The sequence below is a fragment of the Engystomops pustulosus genome, chromosome 10 (assembly GCF_040894005.1).
Source record: "Engystomops pustulosus chromosome 10, aEngPut4.maternal, whole genome shotgun sequence".
NCBI classification, from domain to species: Eukaryota; Metazoa; Chordata; class Amphibia; order Anura; family Leptodactylidae; genus Engystomops; species Engystomops pustulosus.
Window position 1 is genome coordinate 53,023,453 of NC_092420.1, and position 18,257 is coordinate 53,041,709.

General features: G+C 40.7%; 1 protein-coding gene across 1 annotated transcript in view; it reads left to right on the forward strand.

The window, feature by feature from the left end:
• Window positions 1-6,937, forward strand: part of STXBP3 (syntaxin binding protein 3) — a 28,345-nt gene extending 21,408 nt beyond the window's left edge. The window contains exons 15-19 of the mRNA XM_072128625.1: window positions 759-865; window positions 3,768-3,860; window positions 4,420-4,505; window positions 4,962-5,110; window positions 6,180-6,937. Of these exons, the coding sequence (XP_071984726.1) occupies window positions 759-865; window positions 3,768-3,860; window positions 4,420-4,505; window positions 4,962-5,110; window positions 6,180-6,277 (533 nt within the window). The 3' untranslated portion in view covers window positions 6,278-6,937. The remainder of the gene's footprint in view (window positions 1-758; window positions 866-3,767; window positions 3,861-4,419; window positions 4,506-4,961; window positions 5,111-6,179) is intronic.
• The last annotated feature ends 11,320 nt before the right edge of the window (window positions 6,938-18,257 follow it).

The window sequence follows — 18,257 nt, forward strand, 5'->3', positions numbered from 1 at the left end:
GGGTACAGAAGGTCACTTGGTTATCCTTTTACAGACACTCCCAGAATGCACGGGTTCTGAGAGGTGAAGGAAGTGACTTAAAGTTGCTTTAAAGATCCTCTTGATGTTAAAAGACAATGCCGCCATAGAGGTGCCTGCTTATATCAGGTGGAGTCACACCTCTGCCCACCTCCAGGGGGGGGGCATGGGTCCCTCCTACCTGGTACTAGAACCAGAGCCCTGGAGAAGCCATAGCTTCTCAAGGGGAAGTCATAGGGTCATGGTTCTGGTATCATTGGATCCGGGTGAATCCTTGGATTGCATTGATACCAAACCTGAATCATTTGCTAATGTCCTATCCAGAAATATTGATATTTCTGGAACCGAGTATTTTAGAGTCACAGAAATTGGACTATTATGATCTCCTGAAAACAACATATCCAAAAATGTATTTGTTCTTCTGGTGAGATGGACCATAACTCCATAACTGTCCCTATTCAACTTAGTAGTTTAGGAGTTTTTATGGCTCTTTGTTTGAGACTGTGGGGATGCATGGAGGCGATCTGACTGCAGAGGTCTATTAATGTATGGACACATTAAACGCCCTAGCTCAATTAGGGTGAGGCTGGGGGAAAGTGGTGAAATGGCGTACTAGAAGGCTTACCCTCCCCCTGGTCACATTTATCACAGCTGGGAACTTTACTAATCCCAAGATCAGTTACTATAGTTTATTATTATTGTTTTATGTTTATCTGGTCTTTTTGATGTTTATTCTTAAGGAACAACTCAGGAAAACCTAGATCGACTTATTCAACATGCAAAGATTGAGAGTGATGGAGATGTACTTAAAAACTGGAAATATATTGGAGTTCCTGTAGTTCCCAAGGTACGACAATAACCTTTGGTAACTTTGAATCTTTCTGATAGATCCAGGCACTATGACTCTTGACGATTGTCTCATACATGTTACCCAAGGCCTCCTGCCTTCCAAAATAAACGTATAAAATTAGGCTAATGCGCCAGAAGGGAGTTACGGATTGTTACCTGAGCCTGTGAATCTACAGCATGGAGGGCCCCTGGTAACGCCTCCTGTGCGCTTTTGCTCATTAACATAATTGTAAAAGTTGATGTTAGAAGACAGGAGGCCGTGGTTAACAAATATTAGAAGATTATTTTAGTACCGGGATCTATGAGTTAATGTCCCTGGTTTATCACGCTTGATTTTGATGGTAGATTTCTTTTAAAAGGGGATTTTCATCCTGAAAAGTGGTTACATATTGGCAAACTTTGACATCACTTTATATTTAGAAACTTTGAGACCTCCATTCATCCTTAGAAAAGAAAAGAGCTGTACCCCTGGTTTAGCACTCTGGTACCTTCACTGTTTCCACACCTATAGAACCTGCCACCATGGAAATACTTGGTGCAGGAATCATATACTATCATGTGCTAGAATCATATACTCTATCATGTACTAGAGCTGAACAGACATACTGTATATGCAAAAACTTCTGGTATAACTTTTAATTATATATCTTTGCTTAGATGTTATTTGCCAATGTATAAGTATACTGAAGTCTTCATCCACTTCCTTGACTTCCAAGCACTGAAATAGCATAAATCTAAATACATTGCATTTTATACATTCTGCTCTGCTCCTCCTGCTCTATAATACACATTTTTAAGTTGACAGCACAGCAGGGAAAGACTGTCATGTGGTCAGAGCACGAAATCCTTCTTGCAGCTCTTTTTCTCAGTGTCTATGTGATCTTTAAAGGATCTGTAAGTGATTAAATAATGTAAGTGATCAAATTGCAATGACTACAGTTGGCACTACCCCTTTAATAACTGCCCTAAACAAATTTCCCCAATTCCGAAATTGTGCATGATACAAAGTTTGTTTGACTAATGATTATTTGTGGCAGTAACTCTTGGTGTACATTCACACTGACGTGTGGCGGCACTTGTGCTGCATCGTACCGCTCCCGTTGGGCGCCGCACGCCCATTGCCGGCTACGGGGGATGTATATATGCTGGCCGTATATACATCCGCCATACGGCAGTGTGAATGCAGCCTTAATCTGACATGTTTCTTTTGGTTTTTGCTCTTATTTTGCTTGCTCCTACCTCTGACCTAACCTATTTCTTTATTCCCTTTAAGCCTGTCTGTTTTGGCGATCCAGGTCAGTTCAAATGATGAAAAAATAAATATATATTTTAAAATATTTTTCAAGCAATTGAGGGCAATGTGTTACCTTAATGGCTGGATGTATTCCTCTCCAGCTTGCAACAAACAACAATGGCTTAGTATTGTATCAGAGCATTTGGCCATATAACCTAATATCTGTTTTGCTCTATATGGAAAACATATTCTAGGTCACACATCTGTGACAATATGATTTCTCATCATTGGAAACTTGTAACCAGGTGACAGATGCATGTCTCTCATCTCTTTATTTCCTTTTGTTCTAACTTTCTATCTACAGTTTTGACTACTTATTCTTCTACTCTGTTTTACCTTATGTTTGTGTATTGCATGTTTTTTTTTATCCAACATTAAAGGGGTTGTACCATAAGGGAATGTTCTTATTCAATAATTCCTCTCAGAAAGATAATCATTTTCCAAAAAAGAATTTTTTTGAAAACAAATGTTTTAGATCAAGTTCTGACTGGCGCCCCCTGCAGTTACCTTTCACTGAGTAATTTTCTGTCCATGCGGTGAGGCTGCGGTCAGGCATGTGCAGCAGAGCTTTCTGTCAGCTCTATCCTGGCAGAATGGGGCTTATTTACTAAAGGTCTCAGATCACACTTTCATGAGACTTTCCAACGTTTTAGGGATTTGCACGGCTGTGTCAGGTATTTAACAGGTGTCTGCGATGGGATTGTGGTGCATAGTTACCATACCAACTGAGTTGGCACACACAGTGCAACTGAAAAGGTACCCCACAGTGTGTGCCTACTCAGTGGGTATGGTAGCTATGCTCTTTGTCACTGATGATATATTTTTTGCATGTTGACTGCACGTTGACCTATGTTACTCTCTGTTCCATACCGATCATTTAGTATGCTCTTTGGTGGCAATATACCTTTATATTGGTATGGCATGCACTTTTATTAGTTCCAGTTTTATATATAGTACAAACTTGGCAAGTGTCTTTTTGTACTAGAATGCAAGTAATTCCTCAGGACTTCAACAAAGTATAGTAAAGTAATATAGCAACATTATTTGTTAGGCTGAAGAAAATAATATGTCCCTCCATATCCTCATCTTACAATATTCATCTCCGTACAGGTAAAGGCCATCTCTAGAAATGTAGTAACTATGGCTTATAATATTCTCTCAAGAAATGCATCCCTGCCAGTTGTTGTTACATCCTCCCCTCAACATCTTCCTCTGTCTTGTTGCTCTTACAGCGCCTTTCTATATTGAGCTAGAAACCTTATTTCCTGTAGAAACAAAGGATGCCCTTTGTAAGAGCCCTAGCCATGAGCCAATCGTGTGAAAGATCTCTGTATCCCTTGTATCCTTCTTTCCTTGTTAACAAAATAACCCTAAGTTTTATAGTATTTCTTTCTCGCTAACCATTATCCAACATTAACCCCTTACTTTATGCAGGAAAAATCTCAAGTATCAGTTATTGATCTACTATTTGACAAGCTCACAAACTAAATGACCTCATGTCTTCTTTGAGGACCTTAGAACATATAATTGCTGTACTATATGTGCCTTTGTTTGCTGTTGTGGAGACGAGGCTCCTTCCCATGCACTTTTTTCTGTGCCCCTTTAGTCCTCACAACGTAAACCATCTAGAAGGGATCGGTCAAGGGAAGAAACCTTTCAACTGTCTAGATGGACACCTTTAATAAAGGATATCATTGAGGTAAGAAACGGTGCAGTTATATTTTTCACATAATGAGGTATATTTTCAATTATCAAGGTAAAAAAAACTTTTCCTTTTTTTAAAAAAAAAAAAATTCTCCTACCTGCTAATTTTCTTTACTAAACCATGTTTTTCTAGCAATGAGAAAGAATTTTCCCTAATCCCCTAATGTCAGTGGTGGCGGCTCCTTGTCCTCTGGTTACAAGGCACTATCTAACAGAATACCCATCCCAACATCTTCTGGCAGTGTCTTGTCCCCCAGAAAATAAAATATCAGGCATATTGGATCACCCCTGTGCTGTGTAAGGAGTGATAGAAGTACTGTAACTCTGCCATACACAGCGGACATGATCATGTTCTGTTTTTTTTCTACCTTGCTTCTCCTACATCTGATTACTTTTGTATTGTATATGTCTCCATGCTGCCTCCATGCATGTACATAGCATTATGTGAAGGACAAGAGAGCAAGCCATGGATCATAAAAAATACTCTCGAGTCATATTCTTGCTGAAATGGGGATGCTGGCTCACATGACTTAAGGTTACTTCTATATTTTTAGGACAATATAGAAAATAAACTGGACTCTCGGGAGTGGCCTTACTTTTCTGAGTGTCCTGCTGCATGGAACGGTTCTGGGGCTGTAAGGTAATGTAGCAATTTTGTCTACATTAGTATTGCATAAACTATACTAGTAAGGACATTGATCATAGTGAGTTCTCTTTATTGTTTTCTTTTCCAGTGATTTTTCATTTGGTGCCTATTTATTATAAGGGTTTTTTTTTTTGCTATGTAAAATGTGTTGAATCGTGTTTTCTTTTTATTTCTAAGTTGGTGCACCTTTCTAAGTTTTGCAAGGAGGCTACAGATGGAGTGGGCAGCACTGGAAATAAGTAGTGTGAAGGGCATTTTTTTTCTTATTTAAAGAATTTGCTGCAGATTAGAATTGTATTTGAATGTTTTTAAACCTATATACCCCCTTTTATAGATTAGTGTTGTTGTACTAATTGGGCACTTGGATAGAAACAATTAATACAGCTCTGTGAATTAAACCATACTATAGTATTATGAGTGGCTAAATATTGATATGTGTATTGCTTGTAGCGCTCGACAGAAGCACAATACTATGGGTCGGGATGACCGGAAAACCGTTTCTAAGCTGATTATTTTTGTAATCGGTGGGATCACATACTCTGAAATACGTAGCGCTTATGAGGTGTCACAAGCCAACAAGTTTGTCCAGGTTATTATTGGTAAGTATTGCACAACCTTAGTTAAAGCGTAACCATAAAGTCTTAATGATTTTACCAAATTGGGGGACAGGGTGGTAGAAGGGAGCAGCATGAGGTGCAGAGAGAGAGGGACAGAAAAAGTTCTATAGAATCACAGACTGGGGTGGAGGTACTGATAGGGAACCGGGGAGATCTTGACTTCACTATTCTGTGCAGGAGACATCTGTATCCATAGTCTAGAACACCTTCAGCTCTGCTTCATACACAGAGAGAGTTCTTTCACATGACCACCTCCTCTGTGAGCAGGGAGCATCAGCCCCTCCCATCCCAGAAGTCTGTAGAATTTGTCAATACTGCGGACTCCAGGGCTTGTCAGCACAGGCAGAGGAAGCAGCTACTGCAGCACTGAGATAATCTGAGTGAAACTGCTGGATTTAGATAACAAAGATAATGGGCAGTTTATTTTCATCCCAAGATCTATTGATTTGTGGAAAAAAAACCTTTACAGTTACTCTTTAAGTTTATTTTGGTACCACCTCATGCTGTGGATAGCTATAAATGTCTTGCTTTTCATTATGCTTTTCCATAGCACAATAAGGGTGATGCAGACTCTCTCCTTACTTCTGTATTTCATGGGGATCGGTAGAGAATGTATTCTCTAAGATAAACTTTACTAAACGGTGATGTTCTCCTACAGAAATTTTACCAATGTTGTATAGTAGAATGAAAAAAAAAATCAGGTCGGAGCACAGCAGGGCAACGTTTAACAGCCATCTTCAGAGGAACATCTAGTTCATCATCTAGTTCTCCAGGACTTGATGGCCTATTATTCAGATAGGTCACTTTATACTAGCAAAGAATCATGGGAATTGGAGAGTCAACTATGGCAATTTGTAACATTTTATTTAAGAAGTTATTTTGTTTATTGAAGTAGACTGTTTAATAAAACCACCAAAAAATGTTATTGTATGTTTAAAAAAAAAAAACCTATAAAAATGACATTTATTTTTTTTTTCACATAATGACTTTTATTAGGGTTTGTGTTTTAATGTTTCCTTTATGACAGCCGCTGTTACTTGTTCTTTTCTAGGTTCCACTCATATTATAACTCCAAAGAAAATGCTGGATGATGTAAAGAACCTCACTAAACCAAACATCCCAAAAGAAGAGTTTACCATAATTCAATAAACTGTACTGTATTGTAAGCAGACCATTTCTTACATGTTTATCGCTGTCAGGCTTTCCTGCAGCTGCTTGGCCTTATCATCCTACAATTCTATTGACTAACTGGAAGTTGTGGCAGAAAAGAGATATCACCCAAACTACATTTCCCTATAAAATAACCACTCACTGCTGCACTGAAGTATATACTTGTACAGCCTTAGATAGGTTTTTGCTTTGAAATGTTTCTATAATATATTATGTATGTGTATATTTTTCTGAGAATTATGGATATAATTATTCTAATTCTATGTTTTCCATGACTGACATATAACAGGTTAGGGCTGAGTTGGCTGAGACCTTGTATAGATGGGTTTTATGAGCAGTTTTATTTTTTGCAGATGGTGCTGCCTATCCACGACCTGCCATTAGTGTCAGCACCATATCTGTACTCTCTGCTCATCACACCTCATGCCTCTCCTCAGCAGGCCTGGTATTTGTCATGCTGAAGGCTTGTAACATAAGGTAAAGGAGGTGGGTTTTATTTTCAGCAGTCATTTTATGTATAACCAGGCACTGATGAAAATGGGAATATGTTGCTGTGTGCATTGTAAACATAATGCGGTTTACTAAAGATTTATATAAAGTATTAAAAATTAAATTAAAAAAAATATTTTAACTGTATAAGGTAACGCCCAATGTTGTTTTATCTTCTTAGCTTTCACTAACAGTCCACAATATTCTGTGCGACAATCTATTGTATTCTGTCTATTGGTGCCTGTGACATACCGTAATTACACGAGGCAGTGATACGGCAATTGCTCAAATATAGCAAGACCTGCTTATATTCCACCTGATTTTAGCTTACACGTTTTTGTTTTCTTCAAGCAGTAAGTGGAGTAAAGATGTCATGTACTACCGGCCTGGAGAAAGCATTGAGGCTAGATTGCATAGGATCTTAACATTTTTGGGTTAAAAACAAATCATGTTGAATTTCTGTAAGGCATGGGGTTTTCCACAAATTCAAAAGCAACTTCTGAGGTTGTGTGAGCAGAACCTACATACATGTTGTAATGTTTTTATATGCTAGTCTGTACCATTATGGCATACTCATACTCTTTTGTGTCATATGCTTTTTAAGCCGTGTCCCATATTGTCACTTCCATGCAAATTGAGACACTTCTGTAACATCATATGGCGCTATTATATAGAAACAATAGGGACATCCTTCATGCACAGATCAAGTCCTAGCTTCCAGGAATAGATTCTTGTTACCTCTTAATATATGTAATATATATGTAGCATCTATACGAATTGGCTCATTCTATACCTATAATTTAATATGAAGGCTTACACAAATTGTTGTATCATTGCATGCTGTATTATATATACAGAGGTATTATCCCCAAAATTACAAAAAAAAATCTGTTGAGAAAATGATGCAGCTGAGGGCAAAATGTGCTAGAACAAAGAGCATCTATGTGTCTGTAATGTATGTTTCTCACATCCTCAGGAAAGCCTTTTATTCTAGACCATATACAAGACCATTCAACAGATCAATTTAAAAAGTAAGTTAACTTAAAGGGAACCTGTCATCAGAAATTGAAACCACTACCAGTATGTTGTCAAGCAGTTTAATAGCTTCTAGACCATGCTTCTTTCATGGCCCAGTGTGGTGACATCATCCAGAAAAACGACTTTGAAGTGAGATGGAAGTTGGATGTATAAAGTCAGGGAGGCGGAGAGTTAAACACTGAAATGCTAGACTTCAGTGATTAACTCTCCACCTCCTTAACTTCATAAAACCAATTTACATCTCACATCAAAGTTTATTTTCTGGATGATGCCACCACACCAGACCATGAAAGATACAATAACTGCTTAGATGCTTGTGCTGGTGATTTATTGTGCCAATTTCTGATGACAGTTTCCCTTTAAGCGCAGCTACAATTTTATAATGCATTTTACCAAATTGTCATATGTGATTCCATCTTTTAAAACAAATAGAACAATGCCCATATGGGGGGTCATTTACTAAGGGCCTGAATCACGTTTTTCCGTCGGGTTACCCGAATTTGACTGTTTTGCCCCGTGTTTTTGGCGCACGCGATCGGATTGTGCGATCGGATTGTGCGATCAGCATGCAAGCGACAGAAACCGGGGGGGGGGGGGGCGTGGCCATAAGAAAACCTGACGGATTCAGAAAACCTGCCATATTTTTTTTAAAAAGTGTCGCTTGACACGCGCTTACCTGCACCCAGGATAGCTTGGTGAACTCCGACGGACTTCAGCGCAGCAGCGACACGTGGTGGACATCGAGCACACTACCTAAGTGAATCGCCGGAAGTCCCGAATCCTCCACAGAGAACGCACCGCTGGATTGCGACAGGACCGGGTAAGTAAATCTGCCCCATTGTGTTATTTTTCCCTTTCTTTCCACGGTGATGGCATTTTCTGTTCTGAAACTCCATGGCAAAAATCTACTTCAGCAGTAGTGAAGTGGGTTGAGACTAACCTATTTCCTGCATCTGCACTTATTTAGGTTGCGCATAGTTCCCATGATGCCCTGTGTTTTCTAATTAAAGGAAATATAAATCCAGATCAAGCATGATAAAACAATGACACATAATCATAAGGATTATCATGTTTAATTTTGATTGTAGACTTTAAGTAACTTAGCAGTAAATCCACTGAACAATGCATAATTTACATACAGGATCTATATGGGGAGCCTGGCAGCTTTAAAGGAAACCTACCACTTCCGATGGTGCTTCTAAGCTGCAAATGCAGTGCATCGGCTCAGGGTGAGCTGGTGCCGGCGCTTATTTTCGTTATGTTTTTAAACAGAAGTAAAGCGTTTAAACGTTTAGTAATCTTTATATACCAAGTAGATTCACCGCAACGTGGTATGCGCTCGGCGCATCGTGCGCGACCACTTCGTGCGCCTGAATAGGAAGTGGTTGCGCGCATGGTGCGCCGAGCTCATACCACGGTGCGGTGAATCTACTTGGTATATAAAGATTACTAAAGCATTTAAACGCTTTAAATCTGTGTAAAAACATAACAAAAATAAGCACTGTCACCAGCTCACCCTGAGCTGGTGCACAGCATTTGCAGCTTAGAAGCACCATCGGAAGTGGTAGGTTTTCTTTAAACACAATAACGTGCATGTAATAATTAGTCGATACCAGCAGTGAAACAGTTACATAATGTATATTGACTGTTCTGTGAGAGAAAAGAGAGGTTAATAGCTCTGCTAAAGTGGGGGGGGGGGGGGATGTGAGGTCAGGGGGAGGAGCTCCATACGAGTGTATGACACCATGTGAGGTACATAGAAAGAATCACGGACTGGGATGGAAGGACTGATACTGAAGAGGGGAGATCTTTTACCTCACTATCTTGGATAGGGGACTAATGCATTAACAGCTACACACAGAAAGCACTGTCACATGACCTCCCCCTCCTCGCTCCTGTGCAGGGAGCAGCAGCCCCTCCTCTATGTAAAACTGTATCTCTAAACAACTGTACGGAATCATAGGAGAAATCTGTACAGCTAGGCATGGCTAGTGCAGAGCCTGGTAATACCGAGGAGGATAGCAAAGAAACTGTAGTGTAGTAGGTTGGAAAAAAAAGACTAAATGCGACAATTGTGAATCTTGTTTTTGGTTACAGTAAGTGCAAGTATTTAATAATACAAGAGGGCAGACCATTTATTTCAAACACCTTCTGCCTTCGCTATGGTGACTTGAGCCTGATCAAAGCTCCCAGGTCTGCCATTTTACAATTTGGGGGACCTGATGAGCTGCTGTACTACAGTACATCCACCAGGAATGAGACAATCCCATATGCAAGTCCACTAATTTCCAAAAAATTACAAGGGAAATTGCCATAAAAAGGTTAATATTTTAAAACATTTTTGGGCACTTCAGTTTTTTACTCTCCACCTTTGAAAAGCCACATTTTACCTCCGGGTGAAACAATGTAATATTTCATGCAGTTGTTTGGGAAGCTGATTAAAAAATTTCAAATATTGTGTGATTAATAAAAAAAAAAAGTTGTATTTTCTTTTTAAATACAGCTTTCACTTTGTGATCCAAATTACACTGCCACATTACTTATTGGGATCCATACAGAGATATCATATTTTTAGAGTTTTGCTATATTCTAATACCTTAAGATCTTTAAGAATCTTTATTTTAAACCTGTAACTTTTTTTTTTTTAGTTATCACCATTCACAAGTGTTAATGGTGTGTGTTTGCAGCATAATCCAGCAGACACTTGTGCTGTATGGAGAGCACTTGACCTGTGAGTCTTACCGTGTTGTACGAGTATGGTGAACATCAATAAAAGTTGAAATAAACAAATCCCCTTTTCTCATTTGAAGAAATATTTAATTTAGTAAAGACATATAAAAAAACATTAAATATTCAATGTCCATTTGTCATGAGTCATATAGTAAATCTATATTCTGTATGCTACCTTTTGACCACCATAACATTACCAGGAATGCATACCTCACTGGAAGTAAAAGCCTAGCATGTAAAATACACTTTTTGATGAAAATTAAAGCTGCGTTTTTTGAGCCATAGCTGCAAATGCCCTGCACAGACATTTTTTTCCATTACATGGAGTTTTTGCCAGACTCTGTGCACCAGTGTTCGATATATTAGTAGTGCTGCTCTGGATTTTGATCCATTTTGAGTCTATGGAAAAAAAAATGTGTACTCTCCTCCCAACGACCCCTGGCAGGTCCTCTTCTATACATCCTTGCTCTGGCATCGGCTCCCTGTTGGCTCGCTGTCAGTCGTGTACATCATGATATCAGCCGCTTGCATTCTAATGTATTCTGCGGCCCACACTGTGATGTCAGCGAGCGGGTGACATCATGCTGAGTGTGAGGGGCCATGTGGGGACATGGAGCCGATGGCTTATAGGCTGGGTATATCTCAAGGAGGGTGCTACAGGCTATATACTGGGGGGAGAGGGAAGGGATGCTGGCTATATAATAGGGGCCAGGGGAAGCAGGCTATATACTGTGGGGGGGGGGGGCAGGGGCTGCTGGCTTTATACTGAGGGTGCAGGAGAAGCAGACTATATACTGTGGGGGGGGGCAGGGGCTGCTGGCTTTATACTGAGGGTGCAGGAGAAGCAGACTATATACTGTGGGGGGCAGGGGCTGCAGGCTATATACTGGGGTAGAGGAAAAGCAGGCTATATACTGGGGGGGTAGGAGCTGCTGGCTATATACTGGGGGGCAGGGGAAGCAGGCTATAACCGTTTTTATAACTATAGATGAGACATTTTGGGATGCGGTGATGGGTTTTTTTTTTTTTTGGTTTTTTTTTTCCTTTTTTTTTTTTAATTGGTTTATATGTGTTAGGGGCTTTTGGAACATTTTAATGAATTTTATTTTTGTGTGGTTTTTTTTAAAACTTTTTTTTTTTTTTCAGATTACTACCATACAAACAAGTGATTATGTGATCACCAGTTTATACTAATGCACTGCCATAACCATGTACTGCAGTGCATTAGAAGTGTCAGGGGTAGACCCGTAGCCTTCACTACGGAACCCCCTGCCTAGATCTAAAGGGGTTAACAGCCAGAGTTCCGATCCAGATTGTTAGAGCAGGGTCCTGGCTGTCATAAGAGAGCCGGGGCACTGCTCCTCCCTGCACAGGGGGGCCGTGCAGACCTTAGGTTAAGCGACGGAGAATCCTGTCAGCCTAGCCTTAAGCCTCTTAGTGACCGATGGAGAAATCTATATGAGCGGTCACTAAGGGGTTAAGTTCCTACTTTTAGGATTACTGCCCCTTGCTTGTTAGATCCATGTGATTTTATGTTTAATTTAGATACATTAACAGAACCAAGATTAGTACATATATACAGGAATAGAAACAGGGTTACTACATAGAAACATAACTTATATTGCAGAAAATGTATCACATTTCTGCTGGATGATAAATCTGGTGCAGTAGGAGAAGATAAGAGTCACAGCACAATCCGTGTCCCACACAGTATCCGGGTTACAGTCACAATTCCTATTGTCCCCACAGTAGCCATTAATAGGACCCCCCACAACAGCCATATGTAATACACCACCTACAGATCCCCCCCCCAAACGGTAGACCTTAGTACGGTTCTGCAACCATTGTGCCCCTGCCCACGTCACTGCTGTGTACTTAACTCTGTGCATAATATTGATATGATTCACAGAGTTCTTGGTTTCCCGATATGCAGTGAGAAAGCACATTTAACTTTCCGTGATCACTGACAATGAGAATCCAGTCTTAGCCAAAGTCACATGATTGATAGATGTCCCAATGCAAAATAGCTGTAGGTTGGTGTTTCTAGGCAGGGAAAATATGCAAGAAAGCAAGGAATGGCACAGGTAGATGGGGCAAAGTAAAAAGAATTTACATTAAGCAAACCTGTGTAAAATATGAAGCAATGGTGTACAGTTATTCTTTAGAAACTTAGCAGTCCAAACAGGGTGTTTTGAGCGGCACCGTGTATATACAAATATTCGGGTGCAGGTCTTCTTAAGAGGTCCGACAGCGAACCCAATAAATAGTAGTAGACAATTGAGAAGCAGCACTCCGGTATTTCCACTGAAGAAAAAGGTTTTATTCCACCAAAATAGTGCGACGTTTCGCCAATTCAATCAAGGCATTATCAAGCAAGATGCTTGATAATGCCTTGATTGAATTGGCGAAACGTCGCACTATTTTGGTGGAATAAAACCTTTTTCTTCAGTGGAAATACCGGAGTGCTGCTTCTCAATTGTCTACTACTATTTAGAAACTTAGTAACTCCGTAATTTAGAGGTGACTCTAAAGAATTCAACTTGGGGCCTCTCCTATCCCCAGTCCTTATGCTTCCTCCTAAAAAGTGCAGCTGAATTAGAATTAAAAAAATATATATTATATGCACTCCATTTAATGAGTTTTCCAGGCAAAATCTGTTAATGACCTATCCATAGGATTGTTCACTAATTTGATTTTGGGGGTTCAACATCCCACACCTCTGCCCTCCATCTGTTTTAACACAACGGATGGAGTGAGAAGTAAATAAGAACTACATGAGCTGGAATGAGACTACACTTTATTACAGAGCTGTCTGCTTCATTCTCTGTCCCTAAACAACAGCGTGGCATAGGAATTGTACCCCTATTGTACCCAACTATATTAATCATATTACAATCTTCCTAAATGTATAAATATACACAGCCATGCCCTGAATAAATTTGAATATATTTATAAGTTGCCCCCACAATACACCATGTATTAGTGAAAACTATGAAATCAGAAAGCTGGGTTATGAGCCAACAGGGCCGCCACTAGGAATTGGCCCTGACATGCAATGTATGTGCCCCCCACCCCCTCTTTTAGTTTCCCATCTTATGTTTACAATTTGGTAAGTAGTAGTTTAAGAACATCAATGACCCTGGGCTTTAAAGAGATTGTGGCCTTCCCAGTTTTTAAATTAGAATTTTGAATGATGTTTAGTGCATTATTGCATAAAACTAGAATTATAAACTAACTAAAATTGTAGCACAGAAACTGTAACAGACTAAATATATATTAAAACCAATCTTGCTATATTGATACAGCAGAGCAACCAACCTTACTACGTAGAAACAATCCATGTACTTCATAGGAACAGCACTGGAACCAATCTTACTATACAGATACAGGACCAGAACCAAAATGACTACATCGATACAACTCTGAAACCAAGCTTACTACATACAGTGGGTACGAAAAGTATTCAGACACCTTTAAATTTTTCACTCTTTTCACTGCAGCCAATTGGTAAGATCAAAAAGGGTTTTTTTGCTCATTAATGTACTCTCTGCACACCATTTTAACAGAAAAATACTGAAATGTAGATATTTTTGCTAAGTTATTAAACAAAATAACTGAAATATCAAATGGTCATAAGTATTCAACCCCTTTGCTGTGACACTTATCTTTAACTCACATGTTGTCAATTTCCTTCTGATTCTACTGCATATGGTTATAGTCCTTCATTAGAATCCAGCTGTGTTTAATTAAACTAATTAGAATATCTGCGCCACTCAAGGTTCCTAAGAGCACAGTGGCATCCATAATCCGTAAATGGAAGAAATTTGGGATGACAAAAAATGTTTCTCTACCTGGCTGTCCAGCCAAACTAAGCAATCATGGGAGAAAAGTCTTGATGGAAAAGGGAAAAAAAGAATCCCGAGTTCTCTGTGGTTGAGCTCCAAAGATGCAGTAGGGAGATGGGAAAAGTTTCACAAAGTCAAAGTATCATTGCAGCCTCCACCAGTTGGGGCTCTATGGCAGAGTTTGACGTTGGAAACACTTTTTGATGTTAATTCTAAGATCATCACCTGCCAAATACAATCTCAACAGTGAATCATGGTGGTGGCAGCTGTGTGTGAGCTGCAGGGACAGGATGCCTGGTTGCAATTTAAGGAAAGATGAATGTGGCCAAGTACAGAGATTTCCTGGATGAATCCTCTTCCAGAGTGCTCTGGACCTCAGGTTGGGCCCAAGGTTCACCTTCCAACAAGACAATGACCCTAAGCACACAACTAAAATAATAAGGCAGTGGCTTCACAACAACTCTGTGACCATCCCTGACTGGCCCAACTAGCCCTGACCTAAACCCAATTGAGCATCTCTGGAGAGACTTGAAAATGGCTTCCACCAACGTTCACCAGCCAACCGCAGCGAACTGCACATGATCTGCAAGAAAAATGTCAGAGGATCCCCAAATCCAGGTGTGAAAAATGTGATGCATTATTCCCCAGAAGACCCATGGCTGTACTATCTTAAAAGGTGCTTCTACTCAATACTGAGCAAAGGGGCTTGTGCTGCCCACTGGCAAATGTTATGCAGGTTAAATGATGTTCTTAATTTGTCCATTATGTAACAGATGTTTATTTGCAGGCGCCATCTAATGGCCAAAGTTAATAACTACTTACATTCTGTTTTCCCCACCCACTAGCAGATACAAAGGATTGTGGGTAGGAGAAGGGCAGTTCCCTTCATGTCTACACAGAGAGAAGACCTATATTCAACCATCTTAACCCTTGTTGTAGTATAGCCGGTAAGAAGACTGTCTATAAGAATCTATAGCTACTAGCAGTTATAGGACACTCTGTATAAAGTCTCTTATATGATGTAATGTATAGATCTGTAATTGCACTGTAATTGCACAGATAGGCCCAACCTCATGGTCGGCCATGTTTGGTCCCAGACTGTATATGTATCAGTTTCCTGTTATATGCTAATGTAATGTATGTAACATGCTCCTGTTATATTATTGTACTATTCTAATAGATTGTACATTCCTGTTTTTCTTCAGTTTCACCCTAATCCTACATCAGTTTAATAAAGCTACGGACTTTCAACCAGTCTCATTTGTTGAACTGTAGGAAGGCGTTTAACTGCCTGTCGAGCTCCGCATAGACCCCGGGGGTACGTGAAGTGGGGGCAGGACAGTGAAACGGCTGCTGGAAACAAGCGGGAAAGATTTAGACTACACAGAGGTCTGTTACTGTCTACGCAGTCACCTGCAAACAGGCAACACAGCAATCTCTAAACGGTCAAAGCATGTCACAAAGCCAAGCGTCTTCTATCAAGACAAGATCACGGGCCAGTTCCTCAAAAGCATCTACCACTAGCAATGCGGCCGCGATCGCCCGCGCAAAAGCGGAAGCAGCGAGGACACGGGCTACCTTTGCTGAACAAGAGATGCAGTTGAAATTACAACAGGCCTCCTTAGAAGCAGAGAGGGCAAGACAACAAGCCTCTTTAGAAGCAGAGAGGGCAAGACAACAAGCCTCCTTAGAAGCAGAGAGGGCACAAGAACAGGCTTCTCTGGACTTAGAAAGAGCACGCTTGGAAGCAACACTTGAGAAGCTGACAATTGAGAGGGAAGCCGCAGCTGCCATGGCGGAAGCAGAAATCTTAGAGGCAGCCGCGTTCTCTCACAGCGAGCCCAGCAGACACAGTAGTATGCCTGATCTGGAACAAGAACCCCAGGATACACTAGAACGCACTTCAGAATATGTCCTTCAACATCCTGCGTGTACTCCTCAGACTACACATGCAACAAAGGTTATCAACTGCGAGTCAAGTCCAAGACATCATATTTTATGTCAAGAAGCGGACCTCAGACCACATTTCTGCAATGACACAGCTCAAGTCAACTTCCCTGCCTACCAGAGAACCCAAGCTTCATCCCAGCATCCAGGAAGTTACTACACTCCCAGACAGTGTGGCACTGTGAAACCTAAAGAAGAGACTTCTGACAGGTATGGCTACACACCACACTCTCACCAAGGCAACCATTTGCCAACCTGTCTCAGCACAAACCAAGCCACAATAGACTTTGCTAAGTTCTTTGCTCGACGTGAGCTTGTCATCAAAGGACTTGTAAAGTTCAATGATCGCCCTGAGAACTATAGGGCTTGGCGATCCTCATTCCAGAGCCTAATAAGAGACTTAGACCTGTCTTCTAGGGAAGAGCTAGATTTACTGGTGAAATGGCTTGGAGATGAATCTGCTGAGCATGCTAAGAGGATCAGAGCCATTAACATAAACTATCCAGAAACAGGCTTAAAGATGATATGGGATAGACTCGATGAGTGTTATGGCTCAGCAGAGGTTATAGAAAATTCATTATTCAAAAGAATTGATGACTTCCCTAGAATAGCTAGCAAGGGCTACCAAAAACTTAGGGAACTAAGTGATCTGTTAACTGAACTACAGGTTGCCAAAGCAGAAGGAGATTTAATGGGACTTGCATTTCTTGACACAGCCAGAGGTGTCAACCCTATAGTGCAAAAACTACCTCACAACCTACAAGAGAAGTGGGTCAATCATGGTTTCAAGTACAAGGAAATCCATGATGTACAGTTTCCACCCTTCAGTGTATTCGTGGAATTTATTACTCAGCAAGCAAAAATCAGAAATGATCCCAGTTTCGATTTTACTCTATCCTGTGCCACTCCATCTGGTCTTAAACAACATAAAACTCCGGTAGCAGTTCACAAAACTAATGTTTCTTCTAAAAGTAATTCTTACAGGCCTTCAAGCTCCTCCCACCAGGATGGAAGATCCACGGACCCAAGTAAGCAGTGTCCCCTGCACAAGAAGCCACATTCCCTACTGAAATGCAGAGGCTTCAGAGAGAAGTCCATGGAGGACCGCAAAGCTTTCCTCAGGGAGAACAAAATCTGTTACAAGTGCTGCTTAGCAACATCACACTTCGCAAAGGACTGTAAGGTCAGTGTTAAATGTACAGAATGTGACAGCACAGATCACAACTCAGCTTTACACCCTGGGCCACCACCGTGGGCCTTGTCTCATATAGAAAGTGGCCAGGAACAAGGAGGAGAGGAGGGAAATACTGAAACAGAGACACCAGACGTTATTTCTCAATGCACTGAGGTCTGCAAAGGACTTGTAGGTGGCAGGTCCTGCTCCAAAATCTGTCTTGTCAGAGTTTACCCAACGGGCTGCAAAGACAAAGCCTTCAAAGTATATGCCATTCTTGATGACCAAAGTAATAAATCTCTGGCTAGATCTACTTTCTTTGACATTTTCAACATTAAGGGACCCAGCTCTCCCTACTCCCTAAAGACTTGTGCAGGCACTGTTGAGACGGCGGGGAGAAGAGCTACTGGGTACACAATAGAGTCTATAGATGGTCGCACCTGCCTGACTCTACCAACCATAATCGAGTGTAACCAGATCCCTGATAACAGGTCTGAAATCCCTACACCAGATGTTGCAAAACACCAACCCCATTTGAGGCATATAGCTCATCTCATACCCAAGTTAGATCCTCAAGCTCAGATATTTCTGCTCCTTGGAAGAGATATCTTGCAAGTTCACAAGCCTAGACATCAAATTAATGGTCCTCACAATGCTCCATTTGCCCAGAAACTTGACCTAGGGTGGGTGATTGTAGGTGATGTTTGTATAGGTGGTGTACACAGACCCACTTCGG